This window comes from Oreochromis niloticus, linkage group LG17, assembly GCF_001858045.2.
Source record: "Oreochromis niloticus isolate F11D_XX linkage group LG17, O_niloticus_UMD_NMBU, whole genome shotgun sequence".
NCBI classification, from domain to species: Eukaryota; Metazoa; Chordata; class Actinopteri; order Cichliformes; family Cichlidae; genus Oreochromis; species Oreochromis niloticus.
The window spans coordinates 37,399,488-37,417,955 of NC_031981.2; the positions used below are offsets into that span (position 1 = coordinate 37,399,488).

The window sequence follows — 18,468 nt, forward strand, 5'->3', positions numbered from 1 at the left end:
TCTTGTTCTAGAACTTTGACAGCCAGCAGTCTCCATGTCTCTGGGGCCCTGGCTCTCACCAAACTTTACTGCCCACTCACTTTCTGTTGCCCCTTCAGTGACAGTCTGACTCACATCCAGGCTTTATAAAGAATAACTTTTTCTCATTCCAGGACCTGTGTTCTAGCACAAACATGTGTTTTCATTATCTGGTTTCACTCACTTCAAAATTGACAGTCAGTCTAATCATCACATGATCAACTTGACAAATAAACCCAGGATTTCATAATCTTGCTAATGGCAGCATAAGAGTTATCACAAACACTGACAGCAGAACATCACGTTTGACAAAAGAAGGGCTGCAGTGTGCAAGTGTGTTCACAACAAGCTCTGCATGGATTTATCATGTATGACTGTAAGGCTGGGAGACTGCTATGTAAATACAATCTGCTGACAGCAAGAAAGAAAAACTGGTGAAGAAAGGATTACTTTGTCAGTTATTGGATTTATCAGCATCACAATCCCATCATTAAGACGGATTTTCACATGGAATTACAAATTATTGTGTTGCTGAGATCAAGGTTTCCTCATGGCATACAAGATACTGTAAGCCCCTTTCTTTCAGATGCAAGTATAATGGTGTTTGAGAGAAAATTAAAAACAAAAAACAAAAGTAAAAACTGAATTTAAATGAGTAGATCGGCTGTTATGCAAAGTGTATGTAAGGTGAACTAGGAGCAAGATTTAAATTCACTATTTTAGGATATTATTGTTATGCTTACACAACAGTAAAGGTATTTTAATCTTACTTGTTGCAGAGTAAGGGGAAAATTGAAGAACAGTAAAGAAAGCTGCTCATCAGGCAAAGACAAACACTTTGACAGTGTCTGTAAGAGTTCAGAGTCCCAGTGTCTCTCACTGGAAAAGTCTGTATTACCTGACCAGTTGACGAGTGGTTGGTTGAGATTGCTACCACAGTCTGAGACTGGTTACACTTACAATCACCTGGAGATTCCTTTGGTCACTAGCAGGTTTCCAGCAGTTCAGCTGCTCATTAAGAGTAGTGACACTGTGAATGGAGACCGCTTTGGCTCAAAGTAAAAGTTGCACCTTTTGAAATGCGTTGGTTGCAGCACCAAGGTCTAACTTTAATTTTATTTCTTGTTTGCGTCACTTTCACTACTTCCACAGCGTAATTGCGGAGAGTTTTTCATGCAAATTATCATCAATTCTGCTATTACCCTAAATAATCACAAGGGAGATCTTTATGACTAGTTTCACCCTGCAACAGTCAGCACACGGATTTTACTCCAGCAACAAGGGGTCACTGACCAGTCTCTGTGACTGTGATATATAAAGGCTGGTATCATTTGCATTCCAATGAAAATGTGTGCAGTTTTGCTAATAATACTGGGGAAGCACTGGTCCCAGCAGAGAATCCTGCAGAACTCTGTGACTAACTTTTGTGTTACAGACACACGTCCATGCACAAACTGGAGTCTAACAGATAGATGTGATTCACACCACTGCAGCAAAGTTCCTTTAATAGCATCACTGTGTTCTGTTCTCTGTAACAGTATTGTATTGTGAACTGAATGTTGCACTGAGGTCTAGCAGGACAAGCATCAAGATGAGTGCACTGTCAAAGGCTATAAGAAGATCATTTGTAACCTTCACTGTTGCTGTCTGACAAATACTCTTCCAAGAATCTTTATAATATAAGGTAGGCTAGAAATCAGTCTACAGTTAGCTAAGACAGTCAGATGTTTGCTTTGAAAGTAATGGCTTAATCACCGCCACCTTAAAAGTCTGTGATACGTAGCATGTTAATAAAGATTAAAACTGAATCGTGAGTTGTTCCTGTTTTTTTTTATTATTGGAAATGTTATCCAAACATGGGGAGACAGAAGAGGTTTCTCAGGAAATAGTCTTTTACTGGTTTTTGAGTTTACAGTAAAGATGAACAAGGAGTCAGGCTTTCAGCTGAATTAAATCTGTGGTTACACATAAACTACGGTGACAGATTGCTGCCACTCCTCCTCAGGCTGTGCTTCCAGCATTCTGACAGTTTGCATGACTCGGGGGTGTTGATTCTTGTAAGCATTCACCCTGCTGTAACCATGTGTCTGTAAGGCTGAATCAATATGTTGATCAATTATTGAGACTGGTTGTTTGGACTAGTAAATATTAGAATGGTTCTAGGGGCTCCTGCCCAGACTGGGACCAGCCAGGTTTCCCAAAGTCTGGCCCCACAGGGTCTGAGCTCTTTTGTGTGGATACACATCATTTTAGTTGATCTGATGATGACTTTATTTTTCTGAGTGTGTAACGAGACGGAGAGTGTAACTGTGGCCAGAGGCCTTGAAGAATGTACGTCTTGGTTTGAGACTGGAGAGCACTCCAGCATGTGTTTAGTGAGGACGACAATACGATCAAGAGAGACAGGCTCACACTGGTAGGTTGTTTGTGTCTGTGTGTGTGTGCGGGTGTATGGTCACCCAGTGGCTTGCAAGACCCTTGTGAGTCTCCCCCAACCACTGTTAATTCAGACCCCTCCTCTATCTCGCTGTGTGACGTGCAGGGTGCAGCCGGACCCTCGAAACTGTCTGAGGAAACTGTAAATAACATCAAAGTCTCCACCCTCCACCTCCACCTGCACCTGAGTTAGGTTTCACTTGTGGAACGAATCATCTGAGTCAGCTACAACACAGATGCCTGTTTGAAACCCCAACTATGTGGCCCACTGTAATGAGATAACCAAGAGACTACAGGATCTACTCTTCAAATGTGCAAAGCATCAAATATCTCAGTGTAAAATCATATACGCTTTGATCTTTATGGAACTATCACTTTGTTTGAAAATGTTGTTACTTTGGGTGCTAACTCATTTCTGATTAGCTAATAGCCTGCATGCCATGTTTATAACTCTGCTGACTTCTGCAAGAAGGACACCAATCTCTTTTAATTTCTCAAGTGATGTTTGCTGTTGGTGAAGTTTGGCTTCAGTTTGGTCTAATCCATCAACTATCACATGAGGAAGTAAGGAGGTGTCATATTCAGGAGTGGGTTGGCCAATTGTCTTGGCTCATGCATCATTCTGCTAGCTCTGCATCTGTAGCTTCTTGAGAATGTGATACATCATCACCCTCTTGTCTAAGACAAATTTGCACAGTGGCTAAGAGTTTTTCATCAAAGCTAAATGTGTCATCAAGTATCCAGAATAAAAGATGCCATGTGCTCCCTCTAATTCCTCTTCCTGGCAAAGTAGATGGTCCAGAAAACATTTAGACTATTCAGTCTTCCACCAGCTGTATATCTGCACTGTCTGTGCCATAGGTGCACAAAATATAAAAATCATTTTATATATGTAAGAATTGCATTCAATTGCTTGCCGTTTGGAGAGAGCCTGTTAAAGAACATAGAGACTTGCAGGCTAAGGAGTCAGTATGTCGGGTCACGAATGTCTTTTATTGTGAGTTTATATCCATGTGGTGGGATAACGGGAAGCTGGAGCCACATTACATGATACGCTGTTTTAATGGTTTCACAGTTCAAATTCATCATCCTTCGAGCCGGAACGTTCAAGACAATTCTACTACACAGCAAAAGCAAGACACAAGTAGGCAAAGCTCTTTGTGTTGCTCATGCATGAGGGAGAGGACTGGACGAGCGCCGTTCCTTCGCTTGACCCCAGTTGCACTCGTCTGCTCCCTCGTAACCCTGCTCTTTTATTGAGGTTACATGAATATGCATAGGTTCATTAACATAGGTACACATGTGAACAAAGAGTACCGTCTGTGTGTGTGCGTGTGTGGGGTCAAGATGTGACTCCATAAACGACTTCCCTAATCCTGCTGGTCTGGAAGTCCAGCAGTTCATCTAAACAAAAGGCACTTATACTAAAACAGATATACGTGTGTTTGCCGTACCATATATCAGCAAGAGAAGATACGACCTCTCTCATGACCCTAGGGTGTGAGTGTGTATGCCAGAACACTCTGGAATGCACACAAAGTCTTTGCAGACTACTAAGGATCAGACCCCTATCAATATGCCATCGATTATAAACTCTAAGCATATGAGTAAATATTTCTAAGCATAAATGACAATCAACCATATAAACCTGACACAGATTGTTGTCTATAAATAATTACATCACATTAGCTCTGCAATAACAGCTGATGCAAATTCACTGTCCAAAATTTAAATAGTAACACATTAGAAAAATTACACACTTAGAGACACTTGCTGACTTACTGACAGAATAATACCTTCATTTGAACTGACCTATGGAATATTAATCCTTCGATGTCGGCTCTTTCTGTTGTTTTGTAGCAGAATTCACCCATTAATAGGGAATATGAGCTGGTTTTAGGCCATCATGGTTAGTTTTACCCTACTGATGATGTGTTGTTGCAATAGTAAGTAAGTAAGTAAACACTTTGAGTGCGCTATATAAGAGCCAGTCCATTTACCATTTACAAGACGAAACACAGGCTCAGAAATTTGGTTTACCTGCTTGACTGTAAACCAGGACCCTGCCTAGACGCAGTGATACTGTAGCTCTGGGAAGTTTTGGATGGTCTTGGATAACTGGCCGGTGAAGGAGAGCTGTTTGTAAAAAGTTGTTCTAAAATGATGCATACGTAGGTCAGCTGGTAGGCTGGCTCAGATGGTGATGTGCTGAAAAACAAAGCTCACACCATTACACCACCCATTCAACAGGGAATGACAGAGCCATAGTGTTTACATCAACCCTACCATTAAAATTAAGGATCATCAAACTTTTTCCTTCTAATTTTGGTGACTCTGTATGAATTGTAGTTTCCTGTTCTTGCAGGAGGAAAACAGTTCCAAAATGTTCAAATCACCTGCCTAACGCTTCTCAGTCAACTGACACGCCGGCACTTCCAAATCACGTTTCATCCTAAACGGTGTAATGTGAGATGACCTAAGATGTCTCTGTTTCAACTATACTATATTACACTATAACTATTGTAACAGGTCTGTTACTGTGAACCTGTCCCATGTGGACACTTAAAGTCAGGTTTAATCACAGTGAGCGTGTTACAGCTTGTCTGCATAGATTATTGTGATGGGACATACTTTCAGTAAAATTTCTGATCCTATCCGAGCACCACCTGACAGAGCAGCAGTAATCGATGCCCTGCGATTGGAATGGTCAGTTATTACCCATAACAGTAAAACATATTGACAAGTGTGGTAAATTACTTTGTGCATCACGACAGAGACATCGCCTTTCTGAAGTAGCATGTCAATAAAAATGGCCAGACTAGTTAGGAGCTAGATATTCACCAACCCCGTAGATGGAAGCGTACACGAGTTCCACACAAGACAGAAGGAGACACAGACAATGTGAATTTCAGTGTCATTTTATTGTGAAAACAGGATAAACCTCGGGTCACGCTGCTGTAGGATCCACCCCACTCTCCCACACAGTGTACATTATTAATTATTCATGATTTTGGAAAGTACACCTGAAAATGAACAGAGTAAAAGAGCACAGCGAGAGGCTGTGCCACGAGGAAAAGCAACATATAGAAAGTTTGGGTGTGTTGCCACGGTAACGTGAGCAGGAAAGCAGTATGGGCCGGTATCTAGGAATAAATAAATAAATTAATGGTACCTGTTGGAATGAGGGTCTCGACCTGCTGGAGCAGTGGTAGCGCGCACACACGTGCACATAGCTCTTTGATACAGCACACATGGTGGCAAACGCTGATGTTGGGATAACGCAGCATCAGACACTGATCATTTAAATTAAAAGGTCACCTACACTTTACAGCGCAACATCCGTGCCACCTGGCAGCATGGGAAGCAGCTGCAATCACGAGAGGTGTGGGAGCTCTGCTGAAGGAGGACGTACACAACGTCAGGGCGGCACAGAGACACGTGAAACCTGCTTGGCCAGGTAAGGTCATGCCCATGCTAATGCTAACTGATTTGAAAATGTGCCTAGATGTCACTGAGCATGAAGGGCAGGCCTACTCAGGCTCTCGTCTAACTTTTCAAACACTGATTGAGATCACTTATGATAAACACCATCTCAGTTTATTATAACTTGGGTTGCTAGTTTTGGAGTCATTGCTATCAAATATTTATTGGCAAGAGTAACAGTGTTACAACCAAGTAAACTATTTGCATCTTAAATAGGATCAATAACTGGGAAAAGATGATTGAAGTTTTTTGGAAATCTGACTTTACTATGTAGGTACCATTTTTGGCCTGTATACTTCATAAACACTTTTTTGATAGTTGATAGTTGAATTTGATAGTTAATTTTGTACAATTATAACAAAGTTATCAGTATCAGCTGAAGTCAAACTTGATGGTGTCACTTCTTTATTGCAGGTACGAGTAAGGTTATAACTGAGCATGTACGCCTTCTGTCCTAATGTGACTGCAGGAAACAGGCGTTCTGCATCACTGTGTCTCTGTGTCGCCTCTGAATGAAAGGCACAGAAAAATGAGAGTACTGGTGTGTCTGTGTGTGTATGTATGAGGCAACCAAAGTAAGTCATAAATATCACATACAAACGTCGCAGCTCAAAAAACAACAGCAGAATGAATGACATCATGTTTGGACTGTACAAAAATATCCTGTAGATATGTCTGACACGACACAGGCAGAGAACGAATGTAAGGAATCATCCTGGCTTTGTCCTTCTGTGCTGATGATATGATGCTTATTTTCAAATATGGTGTCTCTGCTGATGAAAAGCATCCCCACAGAGAGAGAGACTGTGTTTACACACTAAGAAAACAAGTTTGAAACTACCCTTGTGTCTCCACTGCTGTGAGTTAGCGAGTGAGCCGACTGAGAGCTTGCAGCGTTTGGGTGGAAACAGGTGAGAAAACGGGCAGGTCATTAGCCAAACTAGCAGCGTGCTCACCCACTTAAATGTGATCTTCTACCTTTATAATCAGCTCTTTTTTTAGCATGTTAACAATCTGAACTCTGAAAGTAAAAAACAAAGAAATGACCTGACCAAATAAGTGTATTTACACTAAAAGAGTTAACCTGTTGACATCATCACTGACAAAGAGTCCTCTCAACCTTTGGATCAATCCAGATGTTTGGATCCAGGTGTTGTTTTCACACTCAGGTTCAGTTTCAAAACACTCAGAATGACAGAAACGCTCAGCTCCAGCCTGCATAGCTGCATGTCACTAACAAATGTGTCAGATTATGATAGATATGTCCATCTTTTACACTGTATATATCATGAGCCAGGCACACAGACAAACCACCCCAAAGCACAGAACTGAGTCAGTATTCCATTTCAACTTTCTACCATCAAATTTTCAGGAAGTTTCACTTCAAACACAATTTTCCTGCTTCTGAAATGATTCTTTCTTGTAATTACAAAATCTGCATGTCAATACAATAAAATAAAAGTAAAGCAGAAAAATAACATCTACTCATCTTTAAGAGGGAAACTGCTGTTAGAAGACAGCAAATGTGTAGTTCAGTCTGAAAGCAGACGTCGTTCAGAAACAACACAAATATACCCACTGGCTAGTCTTCAATATAGACACAACTATGGGGGAAAAATAACTTTAAATGTCGCTGCTTGTTTGTAACTGAGCGACTGAGACAGCGGGGGCCTCTCAGGGCTGCTCGAGTCCCCGCGGGCTTTTTAAAGCAGCTCTGTTTGCTTAGGCAGGTTGTGTTTTCCTGCATGGACAGTACTGATCACTGACACTGAGCCTTTTTGTTCTGGTTTTGTTTTTGAACCAGGGGGCCACTTCTGGAGCGATGTAGGAGGAGAGAAACCAGAGCGCAAAGAGAGACCACTGTAATGGCTTGTTTGCAGTTTAAGAGGTCCTTTGTGCATTGTTTGTCTTTCATTCTGGGCGCAAAATGAGCAGTTTACACTGAGCTCTGACAGTGTGAGGCTCTGCCTTTCCTATAACTGCTGAGTAAGACGCTGCGTGGCATTAACCTCAGCAGCAGTGCTGGTGTGTGTCTGTGTGAGTGTATTTGAATATAACCATTGTTTCTGCTGGAGGATGAGGACCGGGGCGACAAGCCAGCCCAGCAGACTCTTTCCTTTATTAGAGCCAGCTGTCTGTGGGTGTTAAAAAGGAAAACTGAGGCTGTTTGATTCGAACCTCCAGACATGGGCGTGTGCACAAAGGGACACCAGCAATGAGTCCAAAGCAACAAGAAGGGATTTGCAGCTAAAACATCCAGCCCGAGGGGGGAAAAGTGTATGTGTAATCTGATTTAGATGTGCTGACAGTTCACTAACCAGGGGTCATAACGAGACAGTTTTCAAGTAGAGTGGACCTGGATTTATTCTATCAGAAAGAAACTGTCATACTGCAACTCCAAAGAGTTAGGGACTCAAAAACCATCAAAATCCTTAATGAAGTACAATCAGTAGTGTAATATATATTTACGTTTGTTTTGCTAATCTCTCAGGATGAGATCAAGCCCAGGCTGTGATAACCCTAATGTCAGGATGTCATCACGGCTGGAAAGCTCTCGTCAAAGCCAAAGATTTCACATTTTGAGGGTCTTTACTTTGCAACCTAAAGCACCTCGAGGTGATTGTTGTTGTTATTTGGTGCGATACAAAAACATGGAATTGAATTAAATTGATGATATTAACCACAATCCCCCCTCAAACAGATCTGACGATCTCCCTGAGCCTGGTTCTGCTGGAGGGTTCTTCCTGTTAAAAGGGGGTTTTTCCTCCCCACTGTCGCCAAAGTGCTTCAAATGGGGTTGTTGTTCTCTCTATTATTGTAGGGTCTTTCCCTCACAATATAAAGCACCTTGAGGTGATTGTTGTTGTTGTGATTTGGTGCTATATAAAAAAAATATTCTAACGCTGTGTGTAATGTTAGACTTTATGTTATACAGCTTTCACAGCCCTTTGAGACTGGTTTGTGATAAGAAACCATCAAAATAACTATGACTACATCTGATAATGCAATATCATCACAATCAAGAGCAGGACCCGGGAGTTTGGTATTTGTTTACAACAAGGCAGTACAGCATATGAGCTCTGATAGGTGGTTAGTTATCATTACTAATAGAGCTTCACAATTAAAACACCTTTTTCCCCATTGTCTTCTCACTAGCACAGAGACAGAGAACATCTCTGGTACACTCATATGCACTGCTAATAGAAACAAGGTCTCTTAATTGGAAGCTGGAGTGGATTAAAATGTACAAATTGGTGTAAAAGACAGAACGACTCCCTCTGTCGCTATAGTGTGTGACAGGCAGCCCCTCCTCCCTCCTCTATAAATGCTTACACACCAGGCTGTGATGAAGAGTGTAGTTATTGACATTACACAACATTAATCACATTACAGGATCCTTTCTCTGTTATGTCGATTGTTGACATGTATACTAGAAGAAGCATGTCTTCTTTGGGATGTCCTAATGTCAATGATGTGTACTTAACAGTGACTGTGGGTCTCCGAGCCCCTCAGCCATTATGGCACCAAACGTCTGACAATAGAAATGTAAAAAAACATAAATTTCTAATGATCTGAAGCACAGAAAGACAAAGCCAAGGGCCAAAAATGTACCACAAGAAATGAAAACGCTGACAGTGTATCAGAGGCAAACGGTGACGTAGGAAATCAGAATGACACAACGGAAGTTTGAACTTCTTTAAAGTGTCCTAAATGTTTTTCAGCCCATGACAATAAAATATTAAATTCTTTCCACCTTAGTTTAAACAACAAAGCAAATTAAATAATCTTTACATTGCTGCTCGCAGCAATGATTCATAAGACATTACAAACAAATAAAGCATGAAGACGAGAAGAGAGGATCATTTACTGAAAAACAGGTTTGGTTGTTGGAGCCGGGGCACGTCCACTGAGCTCCTCTATGCAGGGCATGGCGGTAATGAGACTCAGTGCCTTTAACCCTTTAGCAGCCACACAGGCCGTCTCTTGTCCTGTAGGTTAGAGGCAGGCTGGTGCGCCCGCTGAGCAAATCCTGTACCTTTCCAGACACGTTCTGTAGCTCAAAGTATTAAGGATGCTTGGTGTTACAGGCAATGATACGTAAGCACTTCACTGCTGCGGCAGAAGGGCCGACAAACTAATGTTAGAAACCAGTGACAGCGAGCTGTCGGCTGCAGGCTGCACCGCCACATTACAGATGTGGAGGTCTTGAGAGTGGAATCGTAGCCATCGACCGCAATAATCCTCGAGGTGGTGATGAGGCAGTTTCCCTCTCAGCTGTATGAATCTAATGAGAGCAAGCATAATGGATACTAGCTCGCCACGCCGAGAGCTCGGTGAAAGACATGAAGTGTGTCTTACAATTTGGCGGAGTTTCTATATTGATCAGAAGGAGGGGGAGACAAGCTTAGCTCCCATAATGCTTTGGGGTCAGGGCACGTGCGAGGACGCTGTTTGCTTTGCAGAATCTGAAGCAGCCTAATTTGTCAGCAGTTTACTTAAACGTGTAGGGAACAACATCAGGAGAATCCCTCATCCAGTCCATCCTGTGAGGATAACAACCTTGAAGACCTGCTTCACCCACACATTTCAGTCTTTGCATGCGTCTAGTCCATTTAGCCCACATCCCTGTCCAGTCAGTGCTGACTGAACATCCTCTGAATTATTCCAAGAAAATCACACACCTTCGGCACCTGTTTACACATCAATTTTACAGTTTTTTAAATCAAGTTTGTTCCCATAAAATTCTGCCCTTCACTCATTTTCTGTTATCTGTTTGACCGAATCAGCCGCTCTCAGAGTCCCATCTCTGTCCTCCATTACTGCAACCTCAGGTAGCTTGGTATGGAGTAGTTGAACATGAGGAAGTCTAACTTGTAAAGCTGGTAGAGCTGGATCTGCTGCTGAGTGCTGATATTGCTGAAGAACTGAGCCGTCATAGCATCCGTGGTACGAGTGGACTTGGCGTAGGTCGGGAAGCGCAGGGAGTCTCCTACACCCACCAGCTGCAACAGGTAGTTTGCATCCTCCTCCAGTGTCTCGTACTTGCCCACCATGTCGTAGTGGATGTGACACGGGTGGCAGAGCTGGTACACAGTCTGCCAGTGCTCGTTGAGTCCGTCCCGCTGTGTGGCCGGGTCCACCAGATACTCAATGAACTCCTTGAATTTGACATCAGCCCCGTTGAGCAGAGCATCCTGCGTGGCGTTCTTGCGGTAGCGGCGGATGATTCGGGTGCCAAAGCGCTTGTGGAAGGATGAGTTGTACTTGAGGGTGAACTTGTTGCGATATGCAGAAACCAGCCTCTCGAAGGGCTCACGAACAAAAAGGAACTTGAGGTAGTTCTTGAGGCGGTGATTGATCTCGGCAATGCTGTACTGATTCAGTGTCTTGAGGTTGGAGGGAATGTGGGCTTCATTGGAAGGAATTTCCATTGGGTCACTGCATGAGAGAGGCACGAGACAGTGAAGAACAACAGAAGAACTTATTTTCCTTCCTCTCTGTCTGTTCTCTAATTACTGGCTAATAGGTACAGTACCAAACTCACCTGTACTTGCCCCGGCCTGTAAGCACCATCATGACACGTTTCCAGTTGGTACAGGCCACCTTGGGGACATAGCAGTAGATAAGCTCATGGTCTTCATCCACCACGAGGTGTTTGAGGTCTCCGGGTGTCAGGACTCTCCGCTTACGACTCGATGCGCTGTAGACCCGACAGGCATCGACTACCTGATCCCTCCTGGCCTGGTGGAGGACAGCAGCTCCTGATAACTCCGGCTGGGAGAGAGAGAGAGAAGGACTACTGTGAAATTCAAATAAAAGGCTTCAGGAGGGTAAGTATAGCATAAGATGTGAACAGTCAGTGCCTGTTTTACTTTAATTATGTAGTTTACAGCACAGAGTTGCAAAGAATCCATGAGTAAACAAAGTGTGATGTGCAACAAAGGTCCCTGAACAAACACTGGTTCCCAGCTCAAACTGGCTGGCTGGCCAACTTATCTTTCAGGGTAATTACCAGATAAACTAACGAACCCTTTTTAGAATGATGTAAAAAATAAATCTTTTTTTTCAGTTGTGATTGATTGGGTTTAGCTAACCACAAGATTAAAGATACAGTAGTTTGTGTTTTAGTGGAGCTTTTCATTTACCCAATGAAAAGCTCCAATTCCCATGTTACTAGTTTGGAAGTGTCCCAATGAAAGCCCGGCTGTAATCTGTGTGAAGGGATGAACAAAAAAACAAAAATGAGCTGCCTATTGGTTTTATTACCAATAGGTTGATAGAGATTCTGATAACTAAATGAAATAACACTTTATCATTAGCTAAACTCTGTGCAAGTAATTTGTACCAAATGTAACAAAATGTGACAATTGTGGGATTTTTGTTGACAATAATTCAACTAAACTTTCCCCAAGTATGGGAACGTACTATATTAGTCACCAACATTCATATTTAACTCACTACCCTAGTTATTACAGCAGAATAATAAAATATTATTTCACACATTTGTTCTGAAACTTAAAGATGTTTTAATGCTCTCGGTCACTAACACGGCAGTGAGAAAAATGTGTCAGCTCCAGCAGAGCACTCTACAACTGAAATGATTCAGAAAGAGGGCATGAAGACGGATGTGGAAAAGACAGGCAGTTAGATACTGAGTTATCAATCTTAGGCTTTATTATCATACTCATCTCTTTATTCACTCTATCTTTTTGCCTTATTTGAGTCATTCCACAGACTGTGATAGAGATTAGTCCATGGGTGTGGAGGAAAATAATGATATTGGAGAATATTACAGATCCTGCGAGTTCAGTATGAGTGGCTCCAGTCGGTAATCATTTATCGGAGGCATATTTCACCTTCCCAGTGATGCCTGTGGTGAAGCGGACCGTGGCAGGAGAGAAAGGATGCGTTTACAGAAAGGAATGAGAATACTAAGAGCAGTATGGAAGTTTTGCATTTTAGGGGCAGGAGTGTTTGCTCATGCCTCTTGATTATTTTTCCTCTGGGTCTACATTCCCCTGTAGGGCAGTGCTCTGGGTTCCTCACAGTATCTAGATTGATTTTACTGTGGCCTGCAGCCTTACCACTCTGTCCCACTCCACACAGGCATGGCCTTTCAGTGATACACTGTCAGGGGCTGAGAGGCTGGGACAGATGCTGACATGAAGTAATGAAACAACACTGGGGCTAACAGGGAGTCTGTACATGAAGACAGCTTTGACTAAAGAGGTTTGTATGTGATTCTCTTTGAAGCCAGCTTTCAAAACATGTCTCCAAGTGTGCAGTTCATCACATGCGCAGCTTGATACGGCATCATGGGAGAAAGTTAATCCTTTACAGTAGGGGACTGCATGATGTGCTCCTGTTGTCCCGTAGCTAACAAGCCTACAACGAACCCAGCTGGGGCAAGAGGCGCGGTACACCCTGGACAGGCGATCGCAGGGCAAACACACAGAAACAGATAGTCACACCTACGGGCAATTATAATCATTTAACCCAACCCTACTAACGGCATGTCTTTGGCCTGCGGGAGGAAGCTGGAGTACAGAAAGGCTACTTGGGGGAGTCGGACCCAGGGCCTTAATGCCACCGTGCTGCCCCCCATAAGTCCATAAGACTTAAAATCAGAATCATTTGACAATGATATCTATAAAATACACTTCTTGAACTAAACTAAAAAATAAAGTATTCACAATAGTTTTTGCTGACTATCTTTCTGTTCACAGGTTTGCAAAGCAGTTTCATACTGTGAGTCACCTGGTGGTCCGACCTGTCTCTGACAGCTGTTGACTGACCGCAGTCGCTCTCAGATTGACAAAGGTTTGCACAGTAGTGTCTCAGTTATAAGACTCACACTGACTCACACTGACTCACACTGACTCACACTGACTCACACTGACTGGGTCTCAGTGTAACACATTGCCAACTGGTTGTATTTTGGTTATATCCCTATACAAAAACAAGGTTGCCGAGCACTTACGATATTTTGCAGTCAAATGTAATTTTGTGTAGTAAAATAAATAAATAAATAAAATACACATGTCAATCTTGCTCTCCCTGACCAAAAAATTACTTCCTGTCATATTAGACAGCTCTTATTGCTGCACAAAACTATAATTTTTTGCTCTGATTTTAGATCTGTTTTGCACAAGACACAGTATTTTATTCCCACCAGATCTTTTGTAGAAACAGTAATATCTAGATCTCTTAAAATAAACATTCTTCACTGGGCAAAGATAAAAGACTATTTTCTAACTTTGCTGTCTTTATTAGAATTAAAGCAATAGTTGGCGTCCTTTATTCCCATTGTTACTCCTGCTTTGGGAAAGGGAAGTGGAGCTTTTTCAGGATGGACAATGAAAGTCTCCACTCAAGATGAAGTCCTCCTTTTGTGCGTCTCCCACTTGTTTGCTCTTTTGTACATATTCCAGTCGTCGTTATTCATGTTCATCAACTGCAAAGCATCAAAGCCCACTAAGGCATAACAGCTCTTTGTTGATGAAAATCTTAGAGAACAGGAAGAAGTGGGAGCATCCAGCTATAATTCCCTCAAATGTTGCAGCAGACATGCAACCCTCCATCTCAGCACACTTTAAACTGTATTTAACTCGAGAAAAGAGACAAGGGGATCTTCTCAGGATTGGCCTCAGTTTTCCTCTCATCTCTCTTCTTTCTCTGGGATCACTTTCTACCACTTATCTCATCTTTAGGCAGCTCTGTGAAGTCTCTCATGCGGTTTTTATGAAGAGTGAGGACAGGGATGAAAAGGAGGAGGAGGAGGAGGAGATGAGATGTGGTGGAGGTCACTGACCTCCGGCCATGTCGAGCTATTCCCATTGGACAGCAGACTATAGCACTAGCCAATATGCTTGCACATTTCTTCACTGAGACTTTGTGGACACAAGCTAGTGAAACGGCACCAAATAAGAGCCAGTGTCATAAAACATCATAAAACCACAGCTATAAAAGTAGTTAGCAGCGTCACATTTTATGGCTAATTTAGTTTGATCTGTTCCAATAAGGGCCTCGAACATCCAGCTCAGCAGTTTCTGCATGCAGGTATACTAGATGATGAATTAGTGTTACAGGCACTATGACTGATATGGAAGTGAAGGTGTAGTCCCCATTTCTCTCTGGCAAACACCATCAAAACTTTGAGAAAACTGGGGGGCTGAAAATCCTTAATCCCACCATCCAAGTCATTGTCAGCAGCGTATATGCAAACAGGGAAGACTTTACTTCCTTATCCTGAGATTTGATGGGAAATGCACATGCTCTCCTTGTTGCACATTTGTTGTTAAAATGTGTGAGAAAGTGATGAAAGGGCAACACGGAGATTGTGTTTCAATATTTCAAGTCGTCATTTCCTCACCACGACTGTGTTATTGTCTCTGAAAGTTGTTATGAGTTTGAAATATGATCTTTGTATCAGCGCTGAGCGGCTTGTCGCAGCGGTGGTAATGAATAGCTTCCTCCTAATCTGCTGATGGTAGCAAAGAAAGAGATAAAGAAAGGAAGCCAGGAAGTGATTACTAAAGGACAGAAGAAACTTATTCCAGTGAAAGTCTGTAAACTAGGTTACATACAAATGTAGATCCAAGGCTAAAGTATCAACAAAGCAAAGCAAGTTAGGGACACAAGAAGTCTCAGGGTTACTCCACATCACTCTGGTCACTTTGACACTTTCTGACAGAGCCTTCATCAGACTGTTGATTGGCTGCCTTGGTTATCCTTGACAGTAAAGTGCAATATCAGCTTATGTTGGCAAATGTATTTAGTCATTAATAAGCTGGTCCCAGTACAGGGACCAGTCAAGTGAGGGAGGGGTCAGGTGGTTTATGTCATACATTTTGTATATCTCTAAAAAAAATGTTTCTGGTGAAACTAAATCTCTTCAAACTAAGCACCTGCACACAACTGTTATCACAATTTGGCAGTGTATAAATAATACTGAATATTGAGAACTTTATAGTTAGTATTTAGAATGTGTTCCTGTCAAACGGGGGCTCTTCCTCCCAGCAGCCATAAAGTGCTTGTTCATAGGGATCTAGGAGCTTAGGAGATGGACTCAAACTGGTCTACAATGGTGTCGATACAGGGGGAAATGGACTTTACTGGCTAGACTGACAGCTAGAAAGGAAATGTACTAATGATTGAAGGGAGTGTTTTGAGGGGTTTGTGAATAAAGAAAATAAGAGAGAGAGGCAGATGGAGGGCAGTTAGTGAATCAGCAAGTGCAGAGGAGGAGTGAGGATAACGTGAGGGCAGCTATGAAGAGGATGAAGAGTGGAAAGGTGGTTGGTCCTGATGACATACCTGTGGAGGTGTGGGGACGTGTAGGAGAGACAGAGCAGTGGACTTTTTTAACACAATCTTGGAGGATGAAAAAATGCTTGAGGAATGGAGACAAAGTGCCAATTTTCAAGAACAATGATGATGTGCAGAGCTGTAGTAACTACAGAGAGATAAAGCTGATGAGCCATACCAAGAAAATATGTGAAAGAGTTGCTGGCTGGGCTGATAATCAGTGAGCAGCAGTATAGCCATGCCAAGAAAGAGCACTGCAGATGCAATGTTTGCTTTGAGAGTGTTGATGGAGAATCATAGAAAAGGTCAGGAGAGCAGCACTGTGCTTCTGTGGACGGAGAGAAAGCATATGATAGCATGCCTGGAGAGGAACTGTGGTACTGCAGGAATCAGGAGTGGCAAAGAAGTATGTGAGGCTGGTGCAGCACATATATGAGTGTCACACATTATCTCATATATGTGTGAGTATGTGAACAGATCTGTTTAAGGTAGGGATGGGATCACATCAGCAATCAGCTCTAAGCCTCTAATCCTTTGCAATGGTGATGGCTGACAGATGAGATCAGATAGCAGTGACAGCAGGGAACAGACAGAAGACAACCTGGTGTGATTGAGGTATGCTTTGGAGAGAAGAGGGATGAAGCTCATTAGAAGCAAGTAAGAATACGTGTGTGAACGAGAGGACGACAGTGTGACTGCTGCAAGGAGTACAGGTAGTGGAGGTGGATGAGTTTAAATACCTGAGGTCAACCGTGTGAAGCAATGGACGATGCACAAGAGAGGAGAAAAATATGTGACAGAAGCACAGCAGCAAAAGCTAAAGGGGAGATTCATGAGACAGTAGTGAGACCACAATGGACAGGATTAGAAACACGTGCATCAGGACGGCTCAGGCAGAGTGCTTTGGAGACACAGTTAGAGCGGCAAGGTTGAGATGGTTTGGACACGTGCAGAAGAAGCAGACCACATGAATATAGAGGCTATGCAGAGGGTCAGTGTGGGAGCCAGACGCTCCACTGTGGTGACCCCTATGATGCTGAAAGAGAGAAACTAATGAACTTGATTTATACCTCAATTTAGAGGCATTGTTCATTCATGAAGTTAGAATTGTGCTCCTTATTGCAATTTAAACACTGCAACAGTCATTACTGCTGTGTACATTTAACCGTCCTATTTATTTTGTGTATGTCTTCCGTTTTTTGAAGAGTTGACAGTGGGTGTGTGAAAAGAAGAAAGTCCAATGTCGAGAGGGTGAAGTGCAGCAACATGTAACATGTATCCTGTCTTTAGCTCGATGGTGCTTAATATTATAAGAATGGCTTTTCCGTTTTGTCTCCTAAAAATTCATCCGTCTGCACTCCTCGTCTTGAGTCGCTGAATTAGCTTCTCTCTCTGCTCGCCAGCTGTGAAGACAGCTAAACAAAGATCAATAGGATTCATCAAAGCACCTCTCTGTCACACACACTGAGCACTAAAGGCAGTCTGTGTCTATGCGCACAGGCTGGCATTCATAAAGCAGGCAGGCATAAAGCTGCCAGTGTGCCACAACTGTACCAAATAACACCTGATTCTCAACCATAGAGCTTAACGGGTCGCTGCGTGAAAGGTAACAAGATGAGGCTCTGCTATGAAAGCTTCATGAGGCAGATTCACCCTTTCCAATAAGACCAGCAGTACATGGACTTTTCCACTATGTCATTTATGAGAAGTCCAGTAGCAGTCACCATGACACAATAACCGCCTGCAGCCACGGAGACACCGACTGGATCTGAGGAAAAGTTTTTCTTTACCTGTATTTTTCCAGTGGGATAACTGAGAACACACACTCTTTTTCTGAAGCACTCTGCTTCATATTTATTCCTCACACATTCATACCTAGAAAAAGAGCCCAGCTGTCTACTGAGCAGCTCTGAAGGAGGAGCAGGCAAATACAGAAAACTGCAGAAAAATTAAGCTTAATGTTAAATATTTGACTGTAAAGCAGAATGTTTGTAATGCTAAATTTGTTGAGTCTTGCTGGCTTTTCTACACAGACAGCACTCGGGTGTACCTGCTGATAGCAGCTTCATTCTAAGTAGCAAGTGTGACTGTTACAGTGTAACTGGATACATTTTAAACACATCTTAGCCCTCTCTGTCTCTGCTACACTGAAACTGGAAAATCAGATTACTGGATGACTGAGAAAGTCAAGTTTGTTTTTGAGCTCTTGTCCCGCTTTGATGT

At 42.5% G+C, this 18,468-nt stretch overlaps 1 protein-coding gene across 2 annotated transcripts in view; it reads right to left on the reverse strand.

Moving 5' to 3' along the window:
- Positions 1-5,356: 5,356 nt before the first annotated feature.
- The window catches only part of chst11 (carbohydrate (chondroitin 4) sulfotransferase 11), an 85,602-nt gene continuing 72,490 nt past the window's right edge, over positions 5,357-18,468 (reverse strand). For both annotated transcript variants that reach the window (XM_005475587.4, XM_003449783.5), the window contains exons 3-4: positions 11,483-11,712; positions 5,357-11,376 (exon numbers count right to left, since the gene is read on the reverse strand). In XM_005475587.4, coding sequence (XP_005475644.1) covers positions 10,755-11,376; positions 11,483-11,712 — 852 coding nt within the window. In that variant the 3' untranslated portion in view covers positions 5,357-10,754. The remainder of the gene's footprint in view (positions 11,377-11,482; positions 11,713-18,468) is intronic.